Source organism: Ochotona princeps, chromosome 18 (assembly GCF_030435755.1).
Source record: "Ochotona princeps isolate mOchPri1 chromosome 18, mOchPri1.hap1, whole genome shotgun sequence".
NCBI lineage: Eukaryota > Metazoa > Chordata > Mammalia > Lagomorpha > Ochotonidae > Ochotona > Ochotona princeps.
In genome coordinates, this window is record NC_080849.1 from 39,655,470 (window position 1) to 39,679,460 (window position 23,991).

Here is a 23,991-nt window from a genome sequence, read left to right on the forward strand (position 1 = left end):
TCAGTTCCCATTCATCATTCACGTACACCCTCGGAGGCAGGAGGTGACGGCTCAAGTATCTGGATTGCTGCCACCCATGTGGAAACGTGGACTGACTTCCCAGCTCCAGCTCTGTCCTGCCCCAGCCTTATTTATTATGGGCATTTGAGCAGTTAGAGAATAGGACTAATTTGCAATTAAATTATTTATAATTTATGTTAAAATGATTTATGTTAAAATGATTTGCAAGGCCCAAAAACTATCATCAAATCAAGATTTCACAAGTCAACTATAAAAGGATAACAAAGTTAAAGCAAATTAAATTTTTAAGTAGTTAAATGTTGTTTTCATACAATGTGGAAATAAACTAGAGGCATTTATACTGTATACAAAAGAAGACAGGTTAGTAAAAAATATTTGCTGTGACTAGTTTTCTGGCTGTTCTTATGTATGAATTTAAACAAGAGCTAAACCATGTAAATGATCACCTGCAGTAAGTAGTGCCCCGACCGACAGCAGGCTATGGCTAATTGATATTCATTCTAGACCTGTGATTTTTCCTATTCGGCTCCTAGCAACAGCTAGGCTTTTTAACAGTTCTTTTGTTTTCCACTAGATGGTGATACAAACCTATATAAAACGGGCGAAGGCTGTGCAGATACCACAGAATCTACTTCCTTTTCTTTTTTCTTTTTGTTTTTAAATGAAAAGAATAGAAAAGAAAAGCTACTTACTATACCTATAAAATGCTTGAGTGTTTACACATTCAGATCAGCACCACAAGTCCACACAAATGCGCAGATACTTAGCTGTACCATGGGTTACACGGGTCACCTGAACAATGACTATCTGCCTTCCACTGGACTGAATAAAAAAAGCTAACAATAAACAAATACTTCCTTTAGATAAAATAACTAAAATAAAGCACAATCTCTTACCACTTGTCCCCACAGAGTGTTCCACTTTAGTATGTGCCTGTTCTGTGTATCGGACATGCAAATTCTCTTTTTTTCGTAGTCGGTTAATGCCAGGAAACAAAAAGGCTGTTATGGGTGAATCTGGAATAACACATTCCTCATATTCAAGCTCAGCTGATGAATGCTGTTGCTCATTCCTACAAAAATAGGAAGTTGAGAGAAAGCTGACTCAAATGTTTTTTAAAACATCTAGTATATAATATGCAGGAGGACACAATCATGCTACTGTAAGAGATATAATCCCTTGTACTTCCATGTCAAATCTAAGGATTAGATTAGTATGCATATAATAACAGGACCAAACAGGGAAGATTACTGTGAAAAGTGAAGTAGAGTGTTACAGTTGATGGCAGCTGAGGGGAAATCACAAATACTCTGGTATGGAGATGGGCAGAGGAGCCACACAGTCTGAGTAACTTGTACCTGGTTGGAGAAGGGCAACTGGAACTACAGGAAGCAGCTGTGTGTAAGTACATACAGTTTAGACACCAAGAGAGAAGAAACTAAGCATGAATGTGGTAATTTTAACAGCAGTGTGCAAGACTGATTGGGACAGATGGAATAGCCAATTGGATAGCAGCTACGAGAGTAGAGGGAAGAGCTTTGTGGTCTGACTTACCATTCGGTAATTATACATGGAATCTAAAGGATAATTGTTAAACATTGTAATAGTGTAATCAATGAGACTTGGAAAAGGATTATTGTAAGATAACACAAATAACTACCAAGATCTGGTGTGTCGACACTGCCAAGCAAGCACTTGTTTAATTATCACAATTTGAGGTACTACTACTTTTGTGTTAGAAATGAGGAAATTAAGAGAGGTTAAGTCACTTACTACAGGAGTAGCAGGATTTAAACAGTGGCAGTTAGATTTTGCTAACTACTCCATGTTTTGTCCTTGGTGTAGATCATGAAGCTATGAGTAACTACACTTCCCCTGCACCTAGTTAGAACCTGAAATAGTCTATTTTCCACATAGCAGGTGTAACAATTTTATTCAAGCTTAAGTCATAGTAATTAAATCGTTAAAATTCTTGCCACACCTCACTCAATTAGGAGCACAAGCCTGAATCCCCTGAATGATGCACGGGACATGCCATGCACTGATCATCCCCTAAGTCACTGCCGTTCCCTTTCTGACCCCTGTCTAGCATACTCCAGCGCAGTCACACTCCCTTCCTTGGGGTTCCTCAAACTCACTAAACATGCTCTGCTAAGCTTCTCCATCAGCTGGGAATATTTATCTCCACATGGCCACATGGTTAATTATCTCATCTAATTTGTTTCAGTTTAACTGATTAAAACTGCAAGTCTCTTCCCATACCCCCAGACTTCTGCTCACTGCTACTCTGTACTATTCACCTTACCCATAAAATTTATTACTTTCTACCACAAAACACAATTTATTGAGTATGTCTAGTTTATCTGTCAGAATGCAAGCTGAAGGAGGACAAGGGTCTTTATTCACTGATGAATCAAAGTGCCCACAAGTAGGGAGCACATAAATACTCGATGAATGACTGAGTTTGGACTGAGCTGTAGTTACTGAATAAGAGATGATTAATTGACTTTCATAGGTAAAACTATCACTGACTTTACTTGCAGCTAAGTGTTACTAGTTGGTCAGGATATTTAGAGTTTAGGCCACCAAACCTGTCTTTTCATACTAATATCAATTTGTAATACTAATTCAAATCAAAGAATTAGATAAGAATTTCACAAAATATGGCAAGAGTCATAATTTAACATTAGAACACAAAGCTTAATTTCTAGATAACACAGCTTGTGGTCTACAACATAGTCTGCATTTAAGAACAATCATTAACAAATATTTTAAAGATTTTTTTAAGGATTTATTTTTTTTAATTGAAAGGCAGAATTACAAAGAGAGAACGATAGATCATCAATCCACTGGTTCACTCCCCAAATGGCTGCAATGACCAGTGCTGGGCAAGGTCAAAGCCAGCAGCCACGGGCTTCTTCCTCTTCTGGGCTCTCACATGGGTTCAGGGGCCTACTTCTGTTGCCTTCTTTGGACATTAACATGGAGCTGGACTGGATGTGAAGCAGCAAGGACTGCAATTAGTCTGCTAGGCCCTGGCACCTGTCTCTAGATTATTTTTTAAGTGACAAATAATAACAACATATGTAGGGGATACAATGTGATGTTTCGATATTTGTTTAGTGGAATAAATAAATGAGTTGGTTAATAAACCTGTTATCTCACATACTTGCTTTCTGTGTAGTGAAAGCATTGAAAATTTATTTGAATACCAAAACATTAATATTTACAATAGCTCACCATTCTGTGCAATAGATTTAATATTTAATTTTTAATCTCCTCCAGGAATTCTGTTCTTCTTCTGGGAAAACAGAGTAAGCTGAAGTCATATGAGAAAGTCTTATAAATTAATGGAGTATGAAATCTATCTGACCTAGCTTTAATCACTTCACAGCCTCCTGGCTTGTAGTTGTTAAAAATTCAACCTGAACTATGAGTCATGAGAAGAAACTCAATTCCTGATAGAATCAATCCAGAAGTAACTAGGATCACCCACTCACCAAACAACCAACAAAAAAATCCACAAACCAACTCAAACCAAGTATACAGTGCTGGCTTTATCCTCCTTTGTCATAAAAGAAAAGAGGAAGAAAGTTAACCCCATGCCTTAATCAAGTTTATTCCTTAAAACATTAGCTTTCGGATTGGGAAAAGAGGCCATAAGATTTCAGATTGCAGCTTTTGGTTAAATCCAGTGTGTATGCTAGTTGATCTTATCTTTCATTTTTCTTTCTGATGGCCTTTTGGCTATTCACTGATTTTGTGGGATTCCCATTAAATTTCTATCACAGCTGTTTCAATCATTCTTTAAGAAATGTATAGGATCCAGGGTTTTCTTTATGAGAAAACTTTATAAAATAAAGTTTTTTAGGGAACCAAGATGGCGGAATAGGCTAAGGACATGATTAAACAGATGGAGAAACATTAGCCAGGGTGAAGCTGAGAGGGTACATTCCAGAAAATAGAATAGGACAGACCAACAGCAGAGGGGCACCTGTAGACTGATGGATACAGGAAAGCAGCGGAAACAACGGTGTGCTGTTGCAGTAACCAGATACCCCAGCAGCAGTCAGCTGGCAGCAAACTGACCTTCACTGGCGGGAAAGGGAGTTCAGCAGGAGCTCAGGAGGTGATGAACCCAGACAAAGAACTGCCGAAACTGCTGGTCTGTGTAATTTAACTAGGAGCAGACACAGAGCAGCAGATCCCAAACTGGCTGTGTGGGAACAGGATGGAACTCAGAGCCCAGAACACCACTAGAGCTGCATCGGTCACCATTTTGTACAGGGAGGCAAAGGTTATGGGACAAGACTGTGGATGCACTAAGCTAGGAGCAAGCTCATTTTGGACTCAGTGCATTGCAATGAGGTAGCATCCTATAGGTTCCACACAAAATAGGTCCAGATAGCCTCCAGACCTCCCCAGACTTAATGGTCAGCAGATGAAGAACTCCAATGGTAGCATATTAAGTGCCATTTTGTACAGGGTGGCAAAGGCTTTGAGACTGCAGGGGCAACAGTGAGCCGTGCATGCATTAAAATGGGAGCAAACTCACTGAGCTCAGTGCACTGCACTGGACTTAGATGGAAAATAACAGCCTGTGTGGCTATTAAAATAATAGCAAAATAGGTCTGTGTGGCCCTCAGTACTAATGGCAAGATCAGCAACAACACCAACCTAGCTATATAGGACACCTGGTATCTCCCTAATCCTGAGAACTGCTCCAACCAGAAGTGGGAGAAAGGTACAGATAACAGTACAGCCTCAGCACAGGATCACGGGAGGTGGAGAGTGGTGAGTCAGGAGCTGGGGCTACGAAGGCCATGGCGGAAGTCTAACATAAGAGCCTAGGACTGAAACTCACTGAAAAAAATGGCACAAGTGACTGCAAACGAAGATCCGTGTACCAACTGCAATAAGTAAAATTGAATTGTAGACCTGTGGATGACAGAGCTTAGAAAACTGCCCTAAGGAGAAGAATCTGATAACCAGAAGCACAATGACCAAGAGCAAGAGAAGAGACAGAGGCATAATGAATATTACTGGTGCCTCCCCTGCAAAGAAGAAAAAGCCCTTGTCAACCTCAGAGTTAATTGAGAAATATGTTGAGAAAATGGAGATACTCATTATAAAACTTGTTACCAATAATGAGAAGCACATACAGGAGCTCAAGGAATTTAAAGAGTATGTCACACAGGAAATAGCAACACTGAAACAAAATCAAGCAGAATTATTGGAAATGAAGGACACATAGAGCAAATTAAAAATATTCAGTGGAAAGTTTCATTTATAGAATGAATGAGGCAGAAAAAAGATTCTCAGAATTGGAAGATATTTCCTTCAGCAATGGGGGAAATAATCAAAAAGCTGGAACAGAGCTCGGTCAAGCAAAAAAAGTATTCAAGAACTGAAAGACACTATTAAATGGCCAAATATAAGAGTTACTGGAGTTCCAAAAGGTGCAGAAAAAGAAGTTTGGTTTAAAAATTTAATGAAATAATAAAGGAAATTTTCCTTAATCTGGAGGAAGAATTAGGAAACAACATCCAGGACAGACACAGAACTCCCAGCAGGGTTGACCAAAAGTGATCTTCACCACGACACATGACTATAGAGGAATGACAATCAGACTCACAACTGACCTCTCACAGGAAACTCTACAGGCCAGAAGAGAATGGAGCAACATATTCAAGATTCTAAACAGAAAAAAAATTGTCAGCCCAGAATAATGTACTCAGTAAAGCTTTCCTTTGTCTTTGAAAATGAAATAAAAGTTGTCCACAGTAAAGTTAAGCTAAAAGAACACACCTCTTCCAAACCTGCCCTGCAAATAATACTTAAAGATGTTCTCTTGAACCAATCAAAACCAAAGGCAAATGTGAAGAGCATCCCAGTAAAATAGCAGAAGACTAAATCAATGAACAACCCATTGCTAAAATGACAGGACCAAAGTAACACCTATTCATTTTAACCCTGAATGTAAATGGCATATACTCATCAATCAAGTGTCATAGATTAGTAGACTGGATTAAAAAACAAAACCCATCTATTTGTTACACACAGGATACACATCTCACCAATAAATTTCAGTGGAAACTATATTTCACAGATTTTGATGTTTTTGTTTTTGTGCAATACATTAGTCATCCAGTAGCATGGTATTTAACTTCATGGTGTTGTAAATTTCTATTCTTCTTCCTGTTTTTAATTTTGTTTTGTGGTTTTTCATTTAATGGGATTTATGGTAACTGTGTAATGGAGACTATCATATCCAGATGTGAGCATACAATGCAGTATGCATCTCTACTTCCAGATTAAAGATGGACTCCCAATGAAACTGTTAACTATATCTTGACAATTGGATGCTGGACTCTCTGCCATTGTCCATGCCGTCAATGAAGGACTTATGACTGTTTATGAAGAACTATACTATTGTATAACATAAGGAAACTCTGGGGTGGAAGGGATTTGGAGAGGGGGTAGGAGAAATCCCAGGGCCTATGAATTACATCATAAAATGATAATGATAATAAAAAATGGGAAAAAAGTTTTGAGCAGTTTTTCTCCTTCATGCTGAAGAATTTACATTTACAGTCAAATATAATGTAAACTTAATGAAGAAATGTCATAACCATTATGTTCATCTAAATGCTCCACTTTTCAAAAGGGAAGATTCCCAAGTGTACAAGCTAGTGAATCTGATTGTTTGATCCCCACTTATAAGCTATTATATGAAAAATTTAAATAAGGCTAATTTTAACAAACAGGGCCATTAGGTCAGTTGTTCTGTGGGAAGCTGGAACTTGTATCTGACTCTGAGGAAGGCATCTCTTCATATCCTCCCACTGTCAACAGAAAGAAATCTAAACTGGCTATTAGTAAACACAGCTTCCTAATTGACACAAGTAATCATTAAATAAGGAATTCTGTAGTGACATGCTTCAGGACTCCATCCTCAGTCAGGTTTTTAAACCAGGTTTCAAACTGCTCTTCATCGAAAGAACTGATGGCATATTCCTAATATTTGTGGATCTCACAAAGTTTAAAGTAAAAGTAAACCAAACATGTAACAGGGGAACAATCAACATGTGAAAGCCCCTGGAAAAGCAGGCTAAATCTGATCAAATGGAACAGAACAGAAAAAACGCTCCACATAAACCTTACCAAAGTGAGATGCAGAACAGGGCAGCATTACTCTACTGGTCAGACTATATCTAGTTTACTGTGTTCTTAACACTAAAACCACTAGTTGTCAACCACTAGTTGTCAGAGAAATGCAAATCAAAACCACAATAAGTATCACCTGACTCCAGAATGGTTATTAAAAATAATAATAATAATAATAATGATAATGAACAACTAACAAATGCTGGTGAGGATGCAGAGAAAAGGACAACCTTCAATACACTGTTGACGGGAAACTAAGTTAGTACAGGTACTACAGAGAACAACGGGGGTTCCTTAAAAGCCAGAAATAGATCTGCCCACCTACTCTTCTTCTGGATGGATATGGATAGATAGATATATAAATATACCCATGTGTAGATAACTACATCTATATATGTTATACACATAAAAATATCTGAAGGAGATGAAATTGCTTATGAGATGTCTGTTCTCCCATATTTACTGCAGTACTAATCACAATAACCAAGATACAGAAATAAGCTGCAAATTCACCAATGGAAAAGAGTGCAGTAAGTGTGTTACATAAAAAGACTGAAATGCTGACATATGCAGCAAAGTGGAAGGAACTGGAGATCTTTATGCTAAATGTAACTGTCCACAAAAATCATGAATATTACACGTTCTCATAGGTGGAAGTCAATATACATATAAATATAAATACATACATAATGCATATTATATGAACTAAAGATAGTGATCACCAGAGAATAGGAAAGGTTGGAGGAGGAGGTAGGGAGAAGCTGAAGAATGGATACCAAAACCCAATAGATGAAGCTAACAGGTTCCTGTGTTTTGCAACACGATGGCTCACTATGACATATAATACACCATGGACTACATATCCTCAACCTTACATTATATAAATTATTGTAGGCCAACAATCACTTATCTGACATCCTGGAAGTAGATGGGGTTCAGAAGTCAGACTTTTTTTAAAAAAATGAAAGGCAACAAGGAATTTATAAATATTATCACCTAAGGCCTCAACTGGGGTGAGGCATCACTCTGAAATCAAACACACTGACACCTTCAAAGTAAATCATGAATACTCTCATGAAGTGGGATGAAGATTATAAACAGCTTTCTGTCAGTTGAGGAGAGGTCAGGTTTTGAATAACATTTCAGAAAAAAAGTTTTTTGAGTTTTAGAATTACACATTAAAGATTGTGAATCTGAATCCAAGCCTTTCTTCATTACAGAAGATGAAGAAATGAGAAGTGTTGACATTTTCATTTATAATGCTTTATAACCTTAGTCTGATCTCACAGCTTCTTTTCATCATCTATCATCCCTCCTCAGAATTCCCCTTGGCTATCACAGTAGTCAAAGATTTGATGACATGAGAACAGTATCACAATTCTACTGAATATTCAATATCTAAAAATACACTGATTAAGAAGGTGAGATGTGTCTATGTTTAGACTACTGCAATTCAACAGAAGAATAGGTTGCATCTGTATAGTTTACCAGAGTTTTGGCAGATATAAAACTCAAATGCAATCGAATCTTTAAAAATCTTGTAACACTACTAGTACCACACTGAACACTAAGTTTTGAGATCCATTACATAAACTTTATGTAAATGGAAACTGAGAAATTGCCCTAGCTCTGCTTGGCATTCAGCAGCATATTCAGAAAAATATTGCATTTTTTGATACTGTATTGCATAACGGGGAAAAAGGAAGATCTAATCAGAAGATAAGGGCCTAAATAACAGTTCAATTACTTATTAGCTGCAATATCATATGGAAGTAAGACTTTGCAAGCTTAGTTTTCTGTTTGTAAAGCAAGGCTAATAAAATAACTGGAATCAGAGATTAGAAGTAAAAAACAGAACAGCAGTGGTAAAAGTTACCATTTTTACTTGTTAATAGATGTGCAAGAAGGAAAGAAAGGAAAACAGGAAGGAAGAGGTTTTACAGGTCTGGAAATTCAAAGAGGAATTACTCAGTTTGCTTTTATAAAGCTTCTGGGACAGGACTGGAAGGTAGGTAGCAATATTCAAATGTTTAAGATACAGACATAATAATAAAGAAATTACAACATTACAATTGCTATGAGAAAGGAATTACAAAAATTAAGATGCTTTAAAATGTTGACACTATACAAACACTAACATATAAAATGCACATATACTCTTAATATACACAAAACACAAAAAGATAGTTATCTATTTTTATTATAAAGCACTATATAATTCTTAAATTCTGTAACTTAAGATAGCTTCACCATTTGGATAGCTACCTGAAATAAAGTTCGGGAAAACAACTTCCATTGTAATTTAGGGAAAATACTTACTCAATTTTCTGTTGTAGCTGTTCAGAAAGCTTTTTATTTTCTTCCTGTAGAGTATTCTTTTCATTCACTTAAAAACAATGTGAAAAAGGCATATGAGATATACTAATATCTATAATACCTACATCAGTCTTTTATAATAAAATATGTCAACATTTTAAAGATTTTAGAATTTCTAATTCTAAGTTATACTGCTGTTCAGGGTTAACACTATTGTGCAAAACTAATTTGTTACTAAGCAGTGATCACTCACATTTTTCCAGTTCTATGTAACTGATTAACTGATAATTTTCTGTAATTCTTGTGGGAAAAAGAAGAGCACTTCATGTTCTAGGGAGTATATTACAATTATTCATACTGAAGGCAAGAAGCATTACAAAGTGGCCATTAAGTACTATTAATTTCTATTAATAAATTATATAGTTTATATTAAGTTCTACTAATATATACAAATAATTTATTTACTTATTGGAGAGGAAGTGGGAGGAACAAAGGGGGAGAAAGAGAAATAGAACCACGCCCAGAGAGAGGAGAGGGAATCTCAACTGTTGGTTCTCTCCAAAGGCCCTAACAGCCACTGTTGGGTCACCTGGAAGCCAGTAGTTCAACACGAGTCCCCTACATGGGTGGCAAAGTGGCAAAGATTCAACTACTCCAACTCTCATGAGTGCTTCCCGGGGGTCTACATTAGTAGGAAGCTGGAGTCAGAAACTGGGCTAGCTACTGATTCCTGGCACCCCAATATACAGGACACAGGCATCTTAATCCTGGCACTCCAATATATAGGACACAAGCATCTGAACTGCTTAGTCAATTGCCTACTCTCAAATATTTTAATGAGATTCATCTTTAAATGCAGTCATAAAAATAATGCAACACTGAATACCAGTATAATTTTTAAAACAAGCACAATTAGTAAGCCATCTTTTCTTTCTTAGTTATGTTCCATGTTTTATTTACAACCAACAGTATCAAAAATATACTCACTGAAGTAATATCTATATCTTTTAATTGATCAGCATTAAATTCTCCTTTGATTTACAGGGCAGAAACCCAATTTGTAGCTATAATTTCCACTGGTGCCAGCACAAAAATCTTAGCGATGCTGACATGATGTCATTGGTGAGGTATGTGTTACAGTAGGAGAAACAGATCCAAGAAGTCAAGTCACAGCAGACACAATTACCCTCCCCCAGTAAAGGTTAACCATATTCCAAGAATCTGTTAATTATTTAGTGGTTTACAAAAGTAAACGTATTGTCTTTGGTTGAATGAACAAGTATTTTTGGACTACATATAATAGGTGAGGTTCCTAAACTACCTTTTGAGGAAGATCTAACATATACAAAGGTATGAACAGTGATCTAAAAGAAAGGACAGTCTAATAAGGGAAACAGATAATTACATAAACATGTATTGTACAATGAAAGTGACAAGAACACCAGAGAAGTATAAATGAGACCGGTTACTTTGGGTGCTTGAGACGATCAAGAAAGAATTCATAAAGAGAACAACTGATTTGGAAGGACACTTTTTTATGTTGAAAATTAGAGGAAGACAGACTGCATCTTCTAGCTCCTTGCTAGTAGCTTGGGAAAGCAACTGAAGATGGCCCAAGGACTTGGAACCCTGCCACCCACATAGGAGATCAGAAACTGCTACAGGCTCCGGCCTGGCTCAGTTTGCCATTATGGCCATCAGGGCAGTGAACAAACAGATCAAAGACCTCTGTGTGTGAGACTCTCAAATCAATAAATAAAACTTAAAGATCTACTGCAGAGGCAGAATCAGTAGTATTTGGCAATTCATCTTTGAAGGGTGTCAGAAATCAAGGATAACTTCAGGTTTTTGTTTAAGGTTGTTCACTTGACTTTCCATTTCCAAACTCAAATGAAATCACAAAACAACTTGAAAAGTCAGTCTATACTGTACTGAAAAGCCAGGAAAGGTGCCACTAGCAAAGTCTTGGGCCCTTAGGAATGGACACTGTGGTGTGGCAGCTCAAGTCGTTGCACCTGGGACATCTGCATCTTGAGTGCCTCATCTAAGCACTGGTCACTCTGCAGTAGCTTGCTTATGCATACCTGGGAGGCAGCAAATGATGCCCCAAGTACTTGGTCCCTGCCACCCCCATGGGAGACCCAGAAGGCGTTAGGAGTTCCTGGTTTCAACCTTGCACAGATATGGCTGTTGTAGGCCTTTTGATAGTGAGTCACCTGGAAGATGGAAAACCCTGTCTGTCTGCCTTTCAAACCTTGGCAAAACAAACAAACAAACAAAAACACACACACAAAAAAAACACATTAAAATATAAAAACAGATAATCTTAAAGAAAAAATGAAATTCTCCAACAGGATTTCTTATCAATTTCAACGACACTCTGAAATTGTTGACTGGGTAGAGAAAAGGTAGCTAACAATTGCTCTTAGACTAAAATCATGAAAATGGATTCCTAAGAATTTTTCTTTTTTAAAGATTTATTTTTATTGGAAAGGCAGATTTGCAGAGGAGAGATAGAAAGATGTTCCATCTGGTGGTTCACTCGCTCAGTGGCTGCAACAGCCAGAGCTGAGTTGATCCAAAGCCAGGAGTCTGGAGCTTCTTCTGGGACTCTCACGCAGGTGCAGGGTCCCAAGGCTTTGGGCTGTCTTCAATTGCTTTCAAGGGCACAAGCAGGGAGCTTGATGAGAAGCAGGGCCACTGAGACACAAATCAGTGCCCAGATGGGATCCCGGCGGATATAGGGTAAGGATTAGCCACTAGGCTATCACAATGGATCACACACTGCTGAATACAGACAAAGAAACTAGAGCAGTGCTCCACAGTAATACTAGAAGAGGCACCCCATACCAAGCAAATATATGTTTGCCTTAAGGAAAGGCTCCCTGCCAGGGGTCCCTGTCTTCCCTCACTATGCCATCAGAGTAGGGTCCTTATAAATTCAAATTTTAATTTTTTACTTTTTCTGATAGCAAAGTAGGGCTTCTCCCTGGGGTTCACACTGCATTTAAGAAAACTGAATAAGAGACTTAGTTATTAACATAAAATTATTTAAAACTTGTCAAAAAGAATCTACTTTTGGATTAGTAGTTTTCATATAGGAAAGATTTATATATTTTTAAAGATTTATTGGGCCCAGCGTGGTGGCCTAGCGGCTAAAGTCCTCGCCTTGGTTGCACTGGGATCCCATATGGGCACCAGTTCTAATCCCAGCAGCCCTGCTTCCCATCCAGCTCCCTGCTTCTGGCCTGGGAGGCAGTCGAGGACGGCCCAAAGCCTTGGGACCCTGCACCCTCATGGGAGACCCAGAAGCTGCTCTTGGTTTCGGATCAGCTCAGCTCTAACTATTGCGGTCGCTGGGGAGTGAATCAATACATTGAAGATCTTCGTCTCTGTCTCTCCTCCTCTTTGTATATCTCACTTTGCAATAAAAATAGATAAATCTAAAAAAAATTATCATTTTTATTTGATAGATTTACAGAGAGGAGTAGAAGACAGAAAGAGATCATCCATTGGCTGATTCACTCCCCAAGTGGTGACAACAGCCAGAGCTGAGCCAATCCAAAGCCAGGAACTTGGAGCTTCTTTCAGGTCTCCCACATGAGTGCAGGCTCTCAAGGCTTTGGGACGTCCTCGACTGCTTTCCCAGGCCACAGGCAGGGAGCTGGATGGGATGCAGGGCCACTGGGATACAAATCGGTGACCAATTGGGATCGCACCACATGCAAGCCAAGGACCTTAGCCACTAGGTTAATGCGCTAGGCTGAGAAAGATATTTTTTTATTATATAACTGGCATTAGGAATGTTTGGAAGGGTTAACAAAAATAAAACAACACTGTGAGTCAAAATCTGACCACTGTGAGCGAGGAAATGTAAGCACTACACTTAGGACGGAAGGCCTGAACTGGAGGATCTTCAGTGTAAGCTGAACCCCTGCAACGGAGCCAAAGATTCCAAGTAACCTACAATTAGACTTAACAAAAAATAACTCATTTACAATTTGCAAGGATTTCATAGAATAGTTCTCTCACATATAGTAATAAAATGTGTAAAGATTTAAAAGATGGAATTCCCAAAATTAATGTGCTAGAAGTGATTTTAAAAAAGAACAGCTGTGGCAGGCCTTTGGCACAGTGACTAAGACAATGCTTGGTGCTGGCAATCCATAGCTCAGTACCTGAGTGAGTCCTAGTGTCACTTTTGACCCAGCTTCTCGCTAATGCATTGCCACAAGCAATTGAGAGAAGATCTCTCTCTCTCAAATGAATAAAAAGAATAAAAAAAAGTGGGGCAGCCCAGATTCAAACTGGCACTTATGTGGGATGCTGGCATCCCTGGAGTATTCTTAATTTGCTGTTTCACAATGCTAACTCCATTGGTAACGTTCTTATATTCCTAAGCAAAATGTAGCACATGCTTACATATTCACACCACAGAATCTACAGACCTAAATAAATTAGCACTGAAGAGTTCCAAGACAGAGTCTAAAGTGAAGCAGCACACTGCAAAACAGAAATTATAGGATGATCCCTCCAAAATTCAAAGGGCAGGAGCTGCGGCACAGCTGGTAAACCATATCAGAGCTCTGGTCTGAGTCCTGGCTACCCTGATTCCAATTCAGCTCTGGGCTACTGCGCCTGGTTCAGCAGTGAAAAATGAGCTAAATCCTTGAGCTCCTGTACCCATGTGGGCAACCCAGGTGGAGTTCCAGGTTCCTGGCTTCAGCATGACTCAGTGTTTGCCACTGTGGCCAGGTGGGGAGTAAATCAGCATGTGGAAGATTGATTCATCTGTCTACCAATCCTGCTTTTAAATAAATATATTAAAGTTTTTTTTAGAAAATCAAGAGAAAAGGCAAGGGAATGTAAAATGAAAGAGACAAATAGAAAAACAAATTTGCATCTGCAAGACACAGACTATCAACAGCAGCCACTGGTGGGCACAAAATGAAATTGTATTTTTGCTTGTTTCTTTTCAAAATATAAAGTATGTAAAACATAGGTATATATTCTGGTTTGAGCAACCAGAGGATAGAGAGAAGCATAGCTTAACAAAATGAAGTCAAAACATGGAATTAGTTTGGAAGACAGTGAATTGGATTTTCGATATGCTGGCAGTAAGCGTCAATGGTCCCTTAGAGACAAAGACAGTTAAAGAGGAGATGTTACAAGAGAAAAACGAAAAGAGGGCTAAGACTATAAGAAACCTTACATTAACAAGGTAAGGGGAATAAAGTGAAAATAGTGCATTTACAGTAGTATGTCATGAAAAGCAAAAAGTATACATCTTCGTAGAACTGTTTTCCTCGTATTTAATTTTACTAACTAAGCAAGTTACTTGCAATAATGATAAAACCAAATAAGCAAACACGGACATATTCAAAGGGCATCTGCTTCTTGTCTGAGAACTGCTGAGGCTGCATGGCCACTATGGACAGTATGTGGACAACTGTTCCAAAAACCACTTGTTACTAAAATACACTTATTAAATGTACAAATGTACATGTAAAAAGAGATATTTGGACTGATACCTAAATAAGGAAAAATACAAGTACACAATCCATTTGATTACACTGAATTTACTAGTGGATTTTAACAACAGTACATTATATCTTAAATACTGAATAAATGATAGGAAACTCACTAAGCTCTGTAATAAGTTTCAGATTCTGTTGCCGAATATTTTCAAATTCTTGCTGTTTTTTCCGCATATGTTCTTCTGTTACTGCACAGCGATCACACAGTCCTGCTCTTAACCTATGAAACAAAAACAAAGTATTTTTGTTAAAAATAAAAGAACACTTCTTTTTTAAATACACAGATATATTTATTTATATTTTTTCTTTATTTTTAATGGAAAGCCAGATTTACAGAGAGAAAGATCTCCCATCTGCTGGTTCACTCCCCAAATGGCTGCAATGGCTGGAGCTGAGCCAATCCGAAGCCAGGAGCCAGGAGCTTCCTCTGGGTCTCCCACACAGGCACAGCTTCCTAATGCTTTGGGACATGCTTTGCTGCTTTCCCAGGCCACAAACAGGGAAGTGGACAGGAAGTGGAGCAACCAGGACTCGAACCGGCGCCCATATGGGATCTTGGTATGCACAAGGTGAGGATTTAGTCACTGAGCCATGGTGCTATGACTGGTGCCTCAGAAAACATATTTTAAGATAACTGAATTCAGTAAGAGTATTTTGAATATCTGTGCAAGTAACAGCATGGTAGCTTATTCCATAAGTCTGAAGGAAAGTTACAAAGGAGACAAAATATAACAACTATGCAATTAAAACAAAAAACCAAGGTGTTTCCACATGAGATTCATATCAATCAAAGATCAGTGTTACACTAAGACTTACTGGAATAAAAAGTCACAAAGAGTTACACATTATGGATTAAGACAAGTAGCACAACTGAGGTTGACTGGGCCCAGCAAGGCAGCCTAATGGCTAAAGTTCTTGCCTTGCATGAGCTGAGATCCCATATGGGTGCCAGTTCATGTCCTTGCTGCTCCACTTCCCTTCTAGCTCCCGGCTTGTGACCTGGGAAAGCAGTTAAGGATCGCCAAGGCCTTGGGATCCTGTACCCACGTGGGAGACACAAAAGAAGCCTGGCTCCTAGCTTCAGATGGGCTCAGCTCTAGCTGTTGTGACCACTTGGGGAGTGACCTCGCGGATGGAAGATCTTTCTCCTTCTCTCTGTAAATCTGACTTTCAAATAAAAATAAATCTTTTTAAAAAAAATTAGGTTGATCAAAAGCCACAGAGCTATGTTTTAAGAATAACATCTATGTAAAGATGAAAGTTACCATTAACATTCACTTTTTGCTCCCACCTAGAATCCCAAACAAATGACAATAAAGATAATGTACTACAGAGACTCAAACAAAAGAGACTGGAAAAGAAAACAACAAAAATATGAAATCAATGCAGCTGTGGGCACATGGAAGCTGCCTTGAGAACTCTGCATTCTAAGCCAGTGGTAGAAAAGGCCATAACTGCCTTGTCCAATAAATAAGCACAATCACATATAGCTAATTTAATTAAATAACCTGAATTAAAGTGGAGTTCCTGCAGTTGCATCTATCTAACTTGTGCCACATTAGACAGCACAGACATAAGTATCTCCATTATCACAGGAAACTTTAGAGGAATAAACAAAACAAAAACTAAAGTGATTTATTCTGGAAAATTCCTAATTTTAATCCCAAAGATTACAGCACTGATATCAGGATGTTTTAAGAAATGATCAGGGCCTGGCATGATAGTTCAATTGGTTAAATCCTCCCCTTGCAAGCACTGGGGTCCCATATGGGTGCTGGTTCATGCCCTGGCTGCTCCACTTCCCATCCAGCTCCCTGCTTATGACCTGGGAAAGCAATGTAGGGTGGCCCAAAGCCTTGGGACCCTGCACCCATGTGGTAGACCCAGAAGAGGCTCCTGGCTTCGGATTGGTTCAGCTCTGCCACTTAAGGCTACTTGGGATGGATGATCTTTTTCTGTCTGTCCTCCTCTCTGTTAATCCGCCTTCCCAATAAAAATAATTTTTTAAAAACAGATCATATCAATATAATCTCTCCTACACATATTCTAAGTCAGATGATTCTAGCTTTAACTCTCAGCTAAGAAGAGTTAAGAATACCAATACTGATGCTCAACCTCTAGTTATATAATCATATTTTTCCTTATCATTCATTTTTCTGTATTTCCTTCTACTTGTCATGTATAGAATACTTTTAAAAGTTAAGCTAATTGCTATAATTAAACTAGTTAAACTGATTAATCAAACATGATTTAGCTTTGTCAGAATAGTTTCTATTTACAATTTGAAAAATTGTGTCATTCATGACAGCACAGTTCATGTTGAGTCACCAAGGAACGTAACTATATTGGACATACTAATGTCTAATGATTCTATTTAAGGATTTTTAAATTGTTATTATTTATGATACAGTTTTGTAGCTGCAGAGATTCCACCCTTCCCTGGCTCCTATTTCCCTGAGTGTCCTTGTTTTCCTCCTGCCTATATTCCACTGCTGCCATCAGAAAGAATGTTCAACAGCCTCAATTTCAGAAGAAAATACAGTTGCAGGAGCTATAACAGCCAGAAGAGAAAGAATAGATCTACTTATATTTATTTCATCTGATTTAAGTGAGAGAGACTGATTTGCTTTCCATCAACTGGCTCATTCCCCAAATGCCCAAGAGAGCCAGGGCCGGGCCAGGCTAAAGCCAGGATTCCAGAACTCTATCCAAGTCTCTATGGGTGACATGCACCAAGTACTACAGTAAGTACTGCTTCCTTCCAGGGTACACATTAACCTGGAGTTGGATCATAAGCAGAAGGGCGAGAACTCAAAGCAGGTACCCCAATACAGGATGTGGGCATCCTGAGCAGCATGTTGATCTCTGTGCCACTTCCTGCTCCACTTATAAGAGCAAAACACAATATGCCGTCTGAGTCTTACTCCAGTTTTGCACAGGAATCATGACAAATCTTAGAATATTAATAAGAATGCTGAACTGTTTGATTTATCTCAAAAAGATTTACTAACTGTATTTGCTTTCATTCAATGAGGTTAAGAAAAATTCTGGGGCTGGTATTACGGCACAGTGAATTAAGCCAGTGTCTGCAACAGTATTATTTCAAATGGGTGTGGGTGTGAGGCCCACCGGCTCCACTTCCAATCTAACTCTTGTCCAGACAGCAGTAAAAGATGGCCCATGTACTTGGGCCCTGCCATCCATGTGAAATCCTCACGAAGCTCCTGGATGTGCGTGGCCCAGCCCTGACCACTGCGGCCATCTGGGGACTGAATTAGCAGATGTTAGATCTGCTTCTCTCTCAAAATAACTAATCTTAAAAAGGAAAAGAAATCACTGCAGCCATCTGGGGCAGTGAATCAGCAGATGTTAGATTTGTTTCTCTTTCAAAATAATAAGTCATAAAAAGGAAAAGATGACTTCTCATGCCACCTGGTAATCTAGAAACATGCTGTGAAGAAAATAGGAAAAAAAAAAGGAAGAGGGCAATAGGATTCTGAAGCAGTTTATCTACTCAGAAGAATGAAGTGAAAGCAATAAATAAATCAGAACACTGCTCACTATAAATCTTGCCCTACATCAAACGCCAAATAAGCATATCATTTACAGAGGTAAACTGATGTGATCACTACAACTAATGTAAAAGTAAATTCATAAAGAATTTACTCAAAAGTTACAGAGGACTAGAAAAAGGTTACTTTTGATCCCAGAGCTGACTATAAAATAGTGTATTACTGTAGGGGAAATCACCGCAAATACCAGACTTACCGATCTTCTAAAACTTGAATGGTTTCCTGAAGGACTTTCTGTTGCTCTCTCAGCTGCTGATTTTTGGTAAAAAACTCTTCCAGTCTTTGTGCATCTCTAAAAGTCAAAAAACCTGTTAAGTTTTTCAGGCAAAAACATTCAAAAGGGTTATTCTTTAATGCAAACTTCAAAGTTTGGCATCGTCACTTAATACATCATGAATTTCTTATATTACAATAAAGCAACTTAAAAGGTCATGTCTGAATATCCTGTTAATCAGAGTTAAAATCACACTAGAATTTTCTCTGCAGTGCTTTAATATACAATGGAAATTTTAATATAAATATCAGGTATTCATTACACAATGCTGGGACATGAGCAAAAAAGCAGGTACTGTGCTAGCCAGATTCATATATTTGCCAAAATGCATGCTGTTATTTTATTGTTTTGTCTGCAGTTGTTTATGTAAATAAGGTCTCTACTCATTTATTTATTACTTGATTTGTAAAAAGGAATCAAATGTATTAAAACAGTCCTATACAAATGCAAGGGTTTTTTTTCTTTGAAGTTCTTTAAATCCCTACATCTAACAAATGATATAAATACTAAAACAAGGGTTTTTTTTGTAGAATAGCTTATATTCAATAGTTTATATTAATAGCAGCTACAGAAGGAATTCTCTTAGTAACATCAAACGGGATGGTTTTAATTTGTTACATGTCAATCTCACTATTTCCTCAGTAGAAAATAAAGGGATTATTTTTCTTTAAGTGAGACTGACAAACAGGATGATCAGATTCACTGATTAGCAAAACAGTGAAAACAGATGATAATATTTATTGGTAACTACAGATGCTATCTGTAACAATAAATTAAGCAAGCTAAAAGAACCTGGTAGAGGAGGAATATCCTAAAGGCACAGCAGGTTCAATCGCTGTTTTTAAAATCTACATCCCACATCCCATATCAGAGTGCTGGTCTGTGCTCATTAGCAAGGAGCTGGATTGGTAGCAGAGCAGCCAGGATGTAAACTTGCAATCAGGAGGTGCCGGTGTCCTAGCAGGTGGCTTAATCTACTGTACCACTACATTGGCTCCCATCCTTTTTGTCTTTCAAATAAACAAATAAATACATCTTAAAAATTAAAAACAAAAAATCTGGCAAGCCAGGCTTAAGGATAACTTTTTTTTCTTAAAGATTTATTTTATTTTTATGAGAAAGGCAGATATACAGAGAGGAGGAGAGACAGAGAGAAAGATCTTCTGTCCAGTGATTCACTCCCCAGTGCTAAGCTGACCCGAAGCCAGGAGCCAGGACTTCTGGGTCTCCCACGCAGGTGCAGGCTCCCAAGGCTTTGGGCCATCCTTGACTGGTTTTCCAGGACACAAGCAGGGAGCTGGATGGGAAGTGGGGCTGCCGGGATTAGAACCGGCGCCCATATGGAATCCTGGGGTGTTCAAGGTGAGGACTTTAGCCACTAGGCCACTGAGCTGGGCCCAAGAATAACTTTTCAAATAACAGTAATATTTGTCAACTTTCCAAATGTTTACTTTTGTAAATGAGTTTGTATAAAAGAGAAACATTAGTCGTGTGCTTAGACAACTTGTAAATACATCAGGGGGCTGGTATTTTGGTACAGGAGGTAAAAGCCATAGCCTGCAATGCTGGCATCCCATATGGGCACCAATTCAAGCTCTGGCTGCTTCTCTTCCATCCCAGCTCTGTGCCGTGGAAAACAGCATAAGATGGCCCAAGTACTGGGGTCCCGGAACCCATGTGGGAGATCCAGTAGCTCTGAGCTTCTGGCTTCATCCTGGTCCAACCTAGGCCTCTTGCAGGCATTTGGGGTGTGAATCAGCAGATGGAAGATCTCTTTCTGTAACTCTGCCTTTCCAATGGATAAATTAAATCAAAATACAATTCTGAAACAATTAAGTGATGAACAAATAGTACATCCAGTGATTTTTTTTTTTTAACTTTTTTCCAGGTGGAAATTCCTAAGGGTTGTGATGGTTTATAAATACATGTATACACACAACTTGCTAAAACACTTCTTCCAACTGAGAATCCCTAAGGACTGGGATATCTTATGAATACAACTATTCTAAAAATATGGAGGTAAGACATCTCATAAATGCTTCTGTATTCTAGATGAATATACTGTTAAATTTATGGAAAAACAAGATGATAATTTAGGTAAATCCAATTCTCTGGTTCCAACATGCAAAAACCAGGGAAGATAAAATATGGCATTCCATTAATTCTCTGATTACTCACTGAACTGAGCTACTTACTGTGCTTTCAAAATGTATAACCTATATCTACTGAAGCATAAGGGTATACAGTAACTACAATATATATTAGAAGGTTGCCAAGAAAACCAAATGACTATAAACTATACATTGAAGTAAGCATCATTATCAGCTACTGGAAAACCAGTTGCTTTTCCAGTTTTTAATATTCAGAGATGCAAGTAATGACTTCTGAGAAGGAATACTCAAGATCCACTCACAAATTTTCCCTTTTTCATACGGCTATAGTTTGTACAGTTATCTTACATAAACATACTTTTTTCTAAAAACTACATTGTGATGAGTAAACCTAGATTGTTTCTAAATATTTAATCTTCAGAGAAATGATTCTGATTCAAGTTCAGATAAAATACAATCGCATGGGGCCCGGCATGGTAGCCTAGCAACTAAAGTCCTTGCCTTGTATGCACCAGGATCCTATATGGGTGCAGGTTCATGTCCTGGCAGCCCTGCTTCCCATCTGGCTCCGTGTTTGTGGCCTAGGAAAGCGGTCAAGAACAGCTCAAAGCCTTGGGACCCTGCACCCACATAAGAGACCCTGAGGCGGCTCTGGGCTCCTGATTTCGGATCAGCTCAGCTCTGGCTGTTGTGGCTGCTTGGGCAGTGAATCATTAGATGGGAGATCTTCCTGTCGCTCCTCCTCTCTGTATATCTGACTTTTCAATAAAAAAAAAGTACCTCTTAAAAAGATATACAACTGCATGAATAGCCACTATATTAAAAATAAAATTTAAAAATGAAAGTTTATTTAAGAAAACAAAATTAATAAAATTACCCTATGTGAGGGATCCATTTTTTTCCTACTTTTTAAATTTTATAATGATTACATGGTGGATCAGGGTTGGGAGGATCGAGGTTTAGGGAAAACTGGGTGTGGTCATCACTTCCAAATTTGCTATTTCTTATTGTTCCTGGGGGAAGCGGAGATACAAAAGGGGAAACCACTCGTGGCTTTCCACACGTCCCAGTACCCAGGGATGAGGAACCGCCACCTCATATCAACCCAGTCTCCATGTGTACGTATTCCGAGGGTTCTGCCAAGTGGTTTGGATAGTTCTGCAGTGCTGCGGATTTCACCGATCCAAGGATGACGTCACCTTCCCAATGTGCGTTGGCCCCATTCACCAAGATTTTTTGCTGTCATCGTTTGTTTGGGGGTAGTTGTCCAGTTAGTTCTGTTCTGCTACAGCACCAAACGTGCTGCCATATTCTCCTTTTACAACAGGGCCTGTGTCCACTGCTCCACCTTTTCCATTAAGTAGGGCATGTTCTTGCAGGTGAGTCCAAGTACCTGGGCCAGGTGTGCCAAGCATCGCCGGATCCCCCACCCCTAAGCCCCAGGGTGGGCCCCAGATGAGGGATCCATTTTAATAAAATCAATTTCCATCACGAATACTTAGTGAATATAGTTAAAACCATACAGTCAATCGGCAAACAATGTCTGGGTTTAAAGTGACCACATTTTGACTCCTCCTATATGGAGGTCATTCTCATCAGGGCTGTTAATCCAGCATTTACAAGATCATTAACTTCAATATTGAGTCAAGCCACAATATAAGGAGCTCATTGTCTAACCACTAATCAACTCCGAAACATCAAACCTTTGGTATTAGGAAAGGTCAGAGGCAAGAACTGCTACACAGCATTGTTACACATGAAAGGGAGGCTTACAGGAGAACTGCCACGCATAGTAATTTACCTATTCTGCTAGGTATATAGGAAGTTACTCTACCAAGTCACGATAGCATTCATCTTCTGACAGTGTTTATAAAAACCATCACTAGCTGGTCTAAATGAGCAACAAAGCCAAAAACAACACAGCAATTGTACTTCCCAATTTTAAACCTTAAATCACTCAAGGAAATACTTTCACAACTAAAAAAAAAAAAAAAAACCTGCTTATTTCTGAGTAAAACAAGAATATTTGCTTAATCAATTTCAAGTGAACAGAAAAAGTGAAACTTCACATACAAACCAAGAAAACGATCCCATTTTTCTCGTCCAACCAATGCACTATGATGACCACTATTTCTGTAGTTGTTCAAGTAATTCTTGCATGAACAATGTAATGCCATCAATATTAAAGAATGCCGACAGGGTAGAAAGTTGTTGAAACCCCTAGTGCTCACAGAGGATAATCTGTGCCATTCGAGGGAACCACGACAGCAGGACAGCAGCAGCACCAGCCTAAGAGCAGCAACGTTTTTGCTGCCTACATAAGAGTCGTTTCCTTTTTTTGTTTGTTTGTTTAAGATTTATTTATTTTATTGGAAAGTAAGATATACAGAGAAGAGGAGAGACAGAGAGGAAGATCTTCCGTCTGTTGATTCACTCCCCAAGTGGATGCAACGGCCAGAGCTGAGTCAAACTGAAGCCAGGAGCCAAGAGCTTCTTCCAGGTCTCCCACGCGGGTGCAGGCTCCCAAGGCTTTGGGCCATCCTCAACTGCTTTCCTAGGCCACAAGCAGGGTGCTGGATAGGAAGTTGGGCCACCAAGGACACGAACCAGCGCCCATATGGGATCCCGGTGTGCAAGGCAAGGACTTCAGCTGCTAGGCTACTGCACCAGGTCTGATGCTGTCCTTTTTTTTTATTATATCATGTCATAAGGGTTATGAGCTACATGAGATTTTAATGTTTTTATTAACAATGCTAACTTACATTTATTAAGACTCAGCCAGATTTCTCTGCTATAGTATTACAACCTTCCCTTTTTAATTAATAAGTATTTTATGGGGCCTGGTGCAACAGCCTAGCGGCTAAAGTTGTGGCCTCTCACACACCAGGATCCCATATGGGCGCCGGTTCTAATTCCAGCAGCTCCACTTCCCATCCAGCTCCCTGCTTGTGGCCTGGGAAAGCAGTAGAGGATGGCCCAAAGCCTTGGGACCC

At 38.8% G+C, this 23,991-nt stretch overlaps 1 protein-coding gene across 1 annotated transcript in view; it reads right to left on the bottom strand.

The window, feature by feature from the left end:
• Positions 1-23,991, bottom strand: part of RBBP8 (RB binding protein 8, endonuclease) — a 63,607-nt gene that overhangs the window by 25,167 nt on the left and 14,449 nt on the right. Inside the window, exons 4-7 of the mRNA XM_004579604.3 lie at positions 18,810-18,905; positions 15,149-15,261; positions 9,508-9,574; positions 918-1,093 (exon numbers count right to left, since the gene is read on the bottom strand). Of these exons, the coding sequence (XP_004579661.2) occupies positions 918-1,093; positions 9,508-9,574; positions 15,149-15,261; positions 18,810-18,905 (452 nt within the window). The remainder of the gene's footprint in view (positions 1-917; positions 1,094-9,507; positions 9,575-15,148; positions 15,262-18,809; positions 18,906-23,991) is intronic.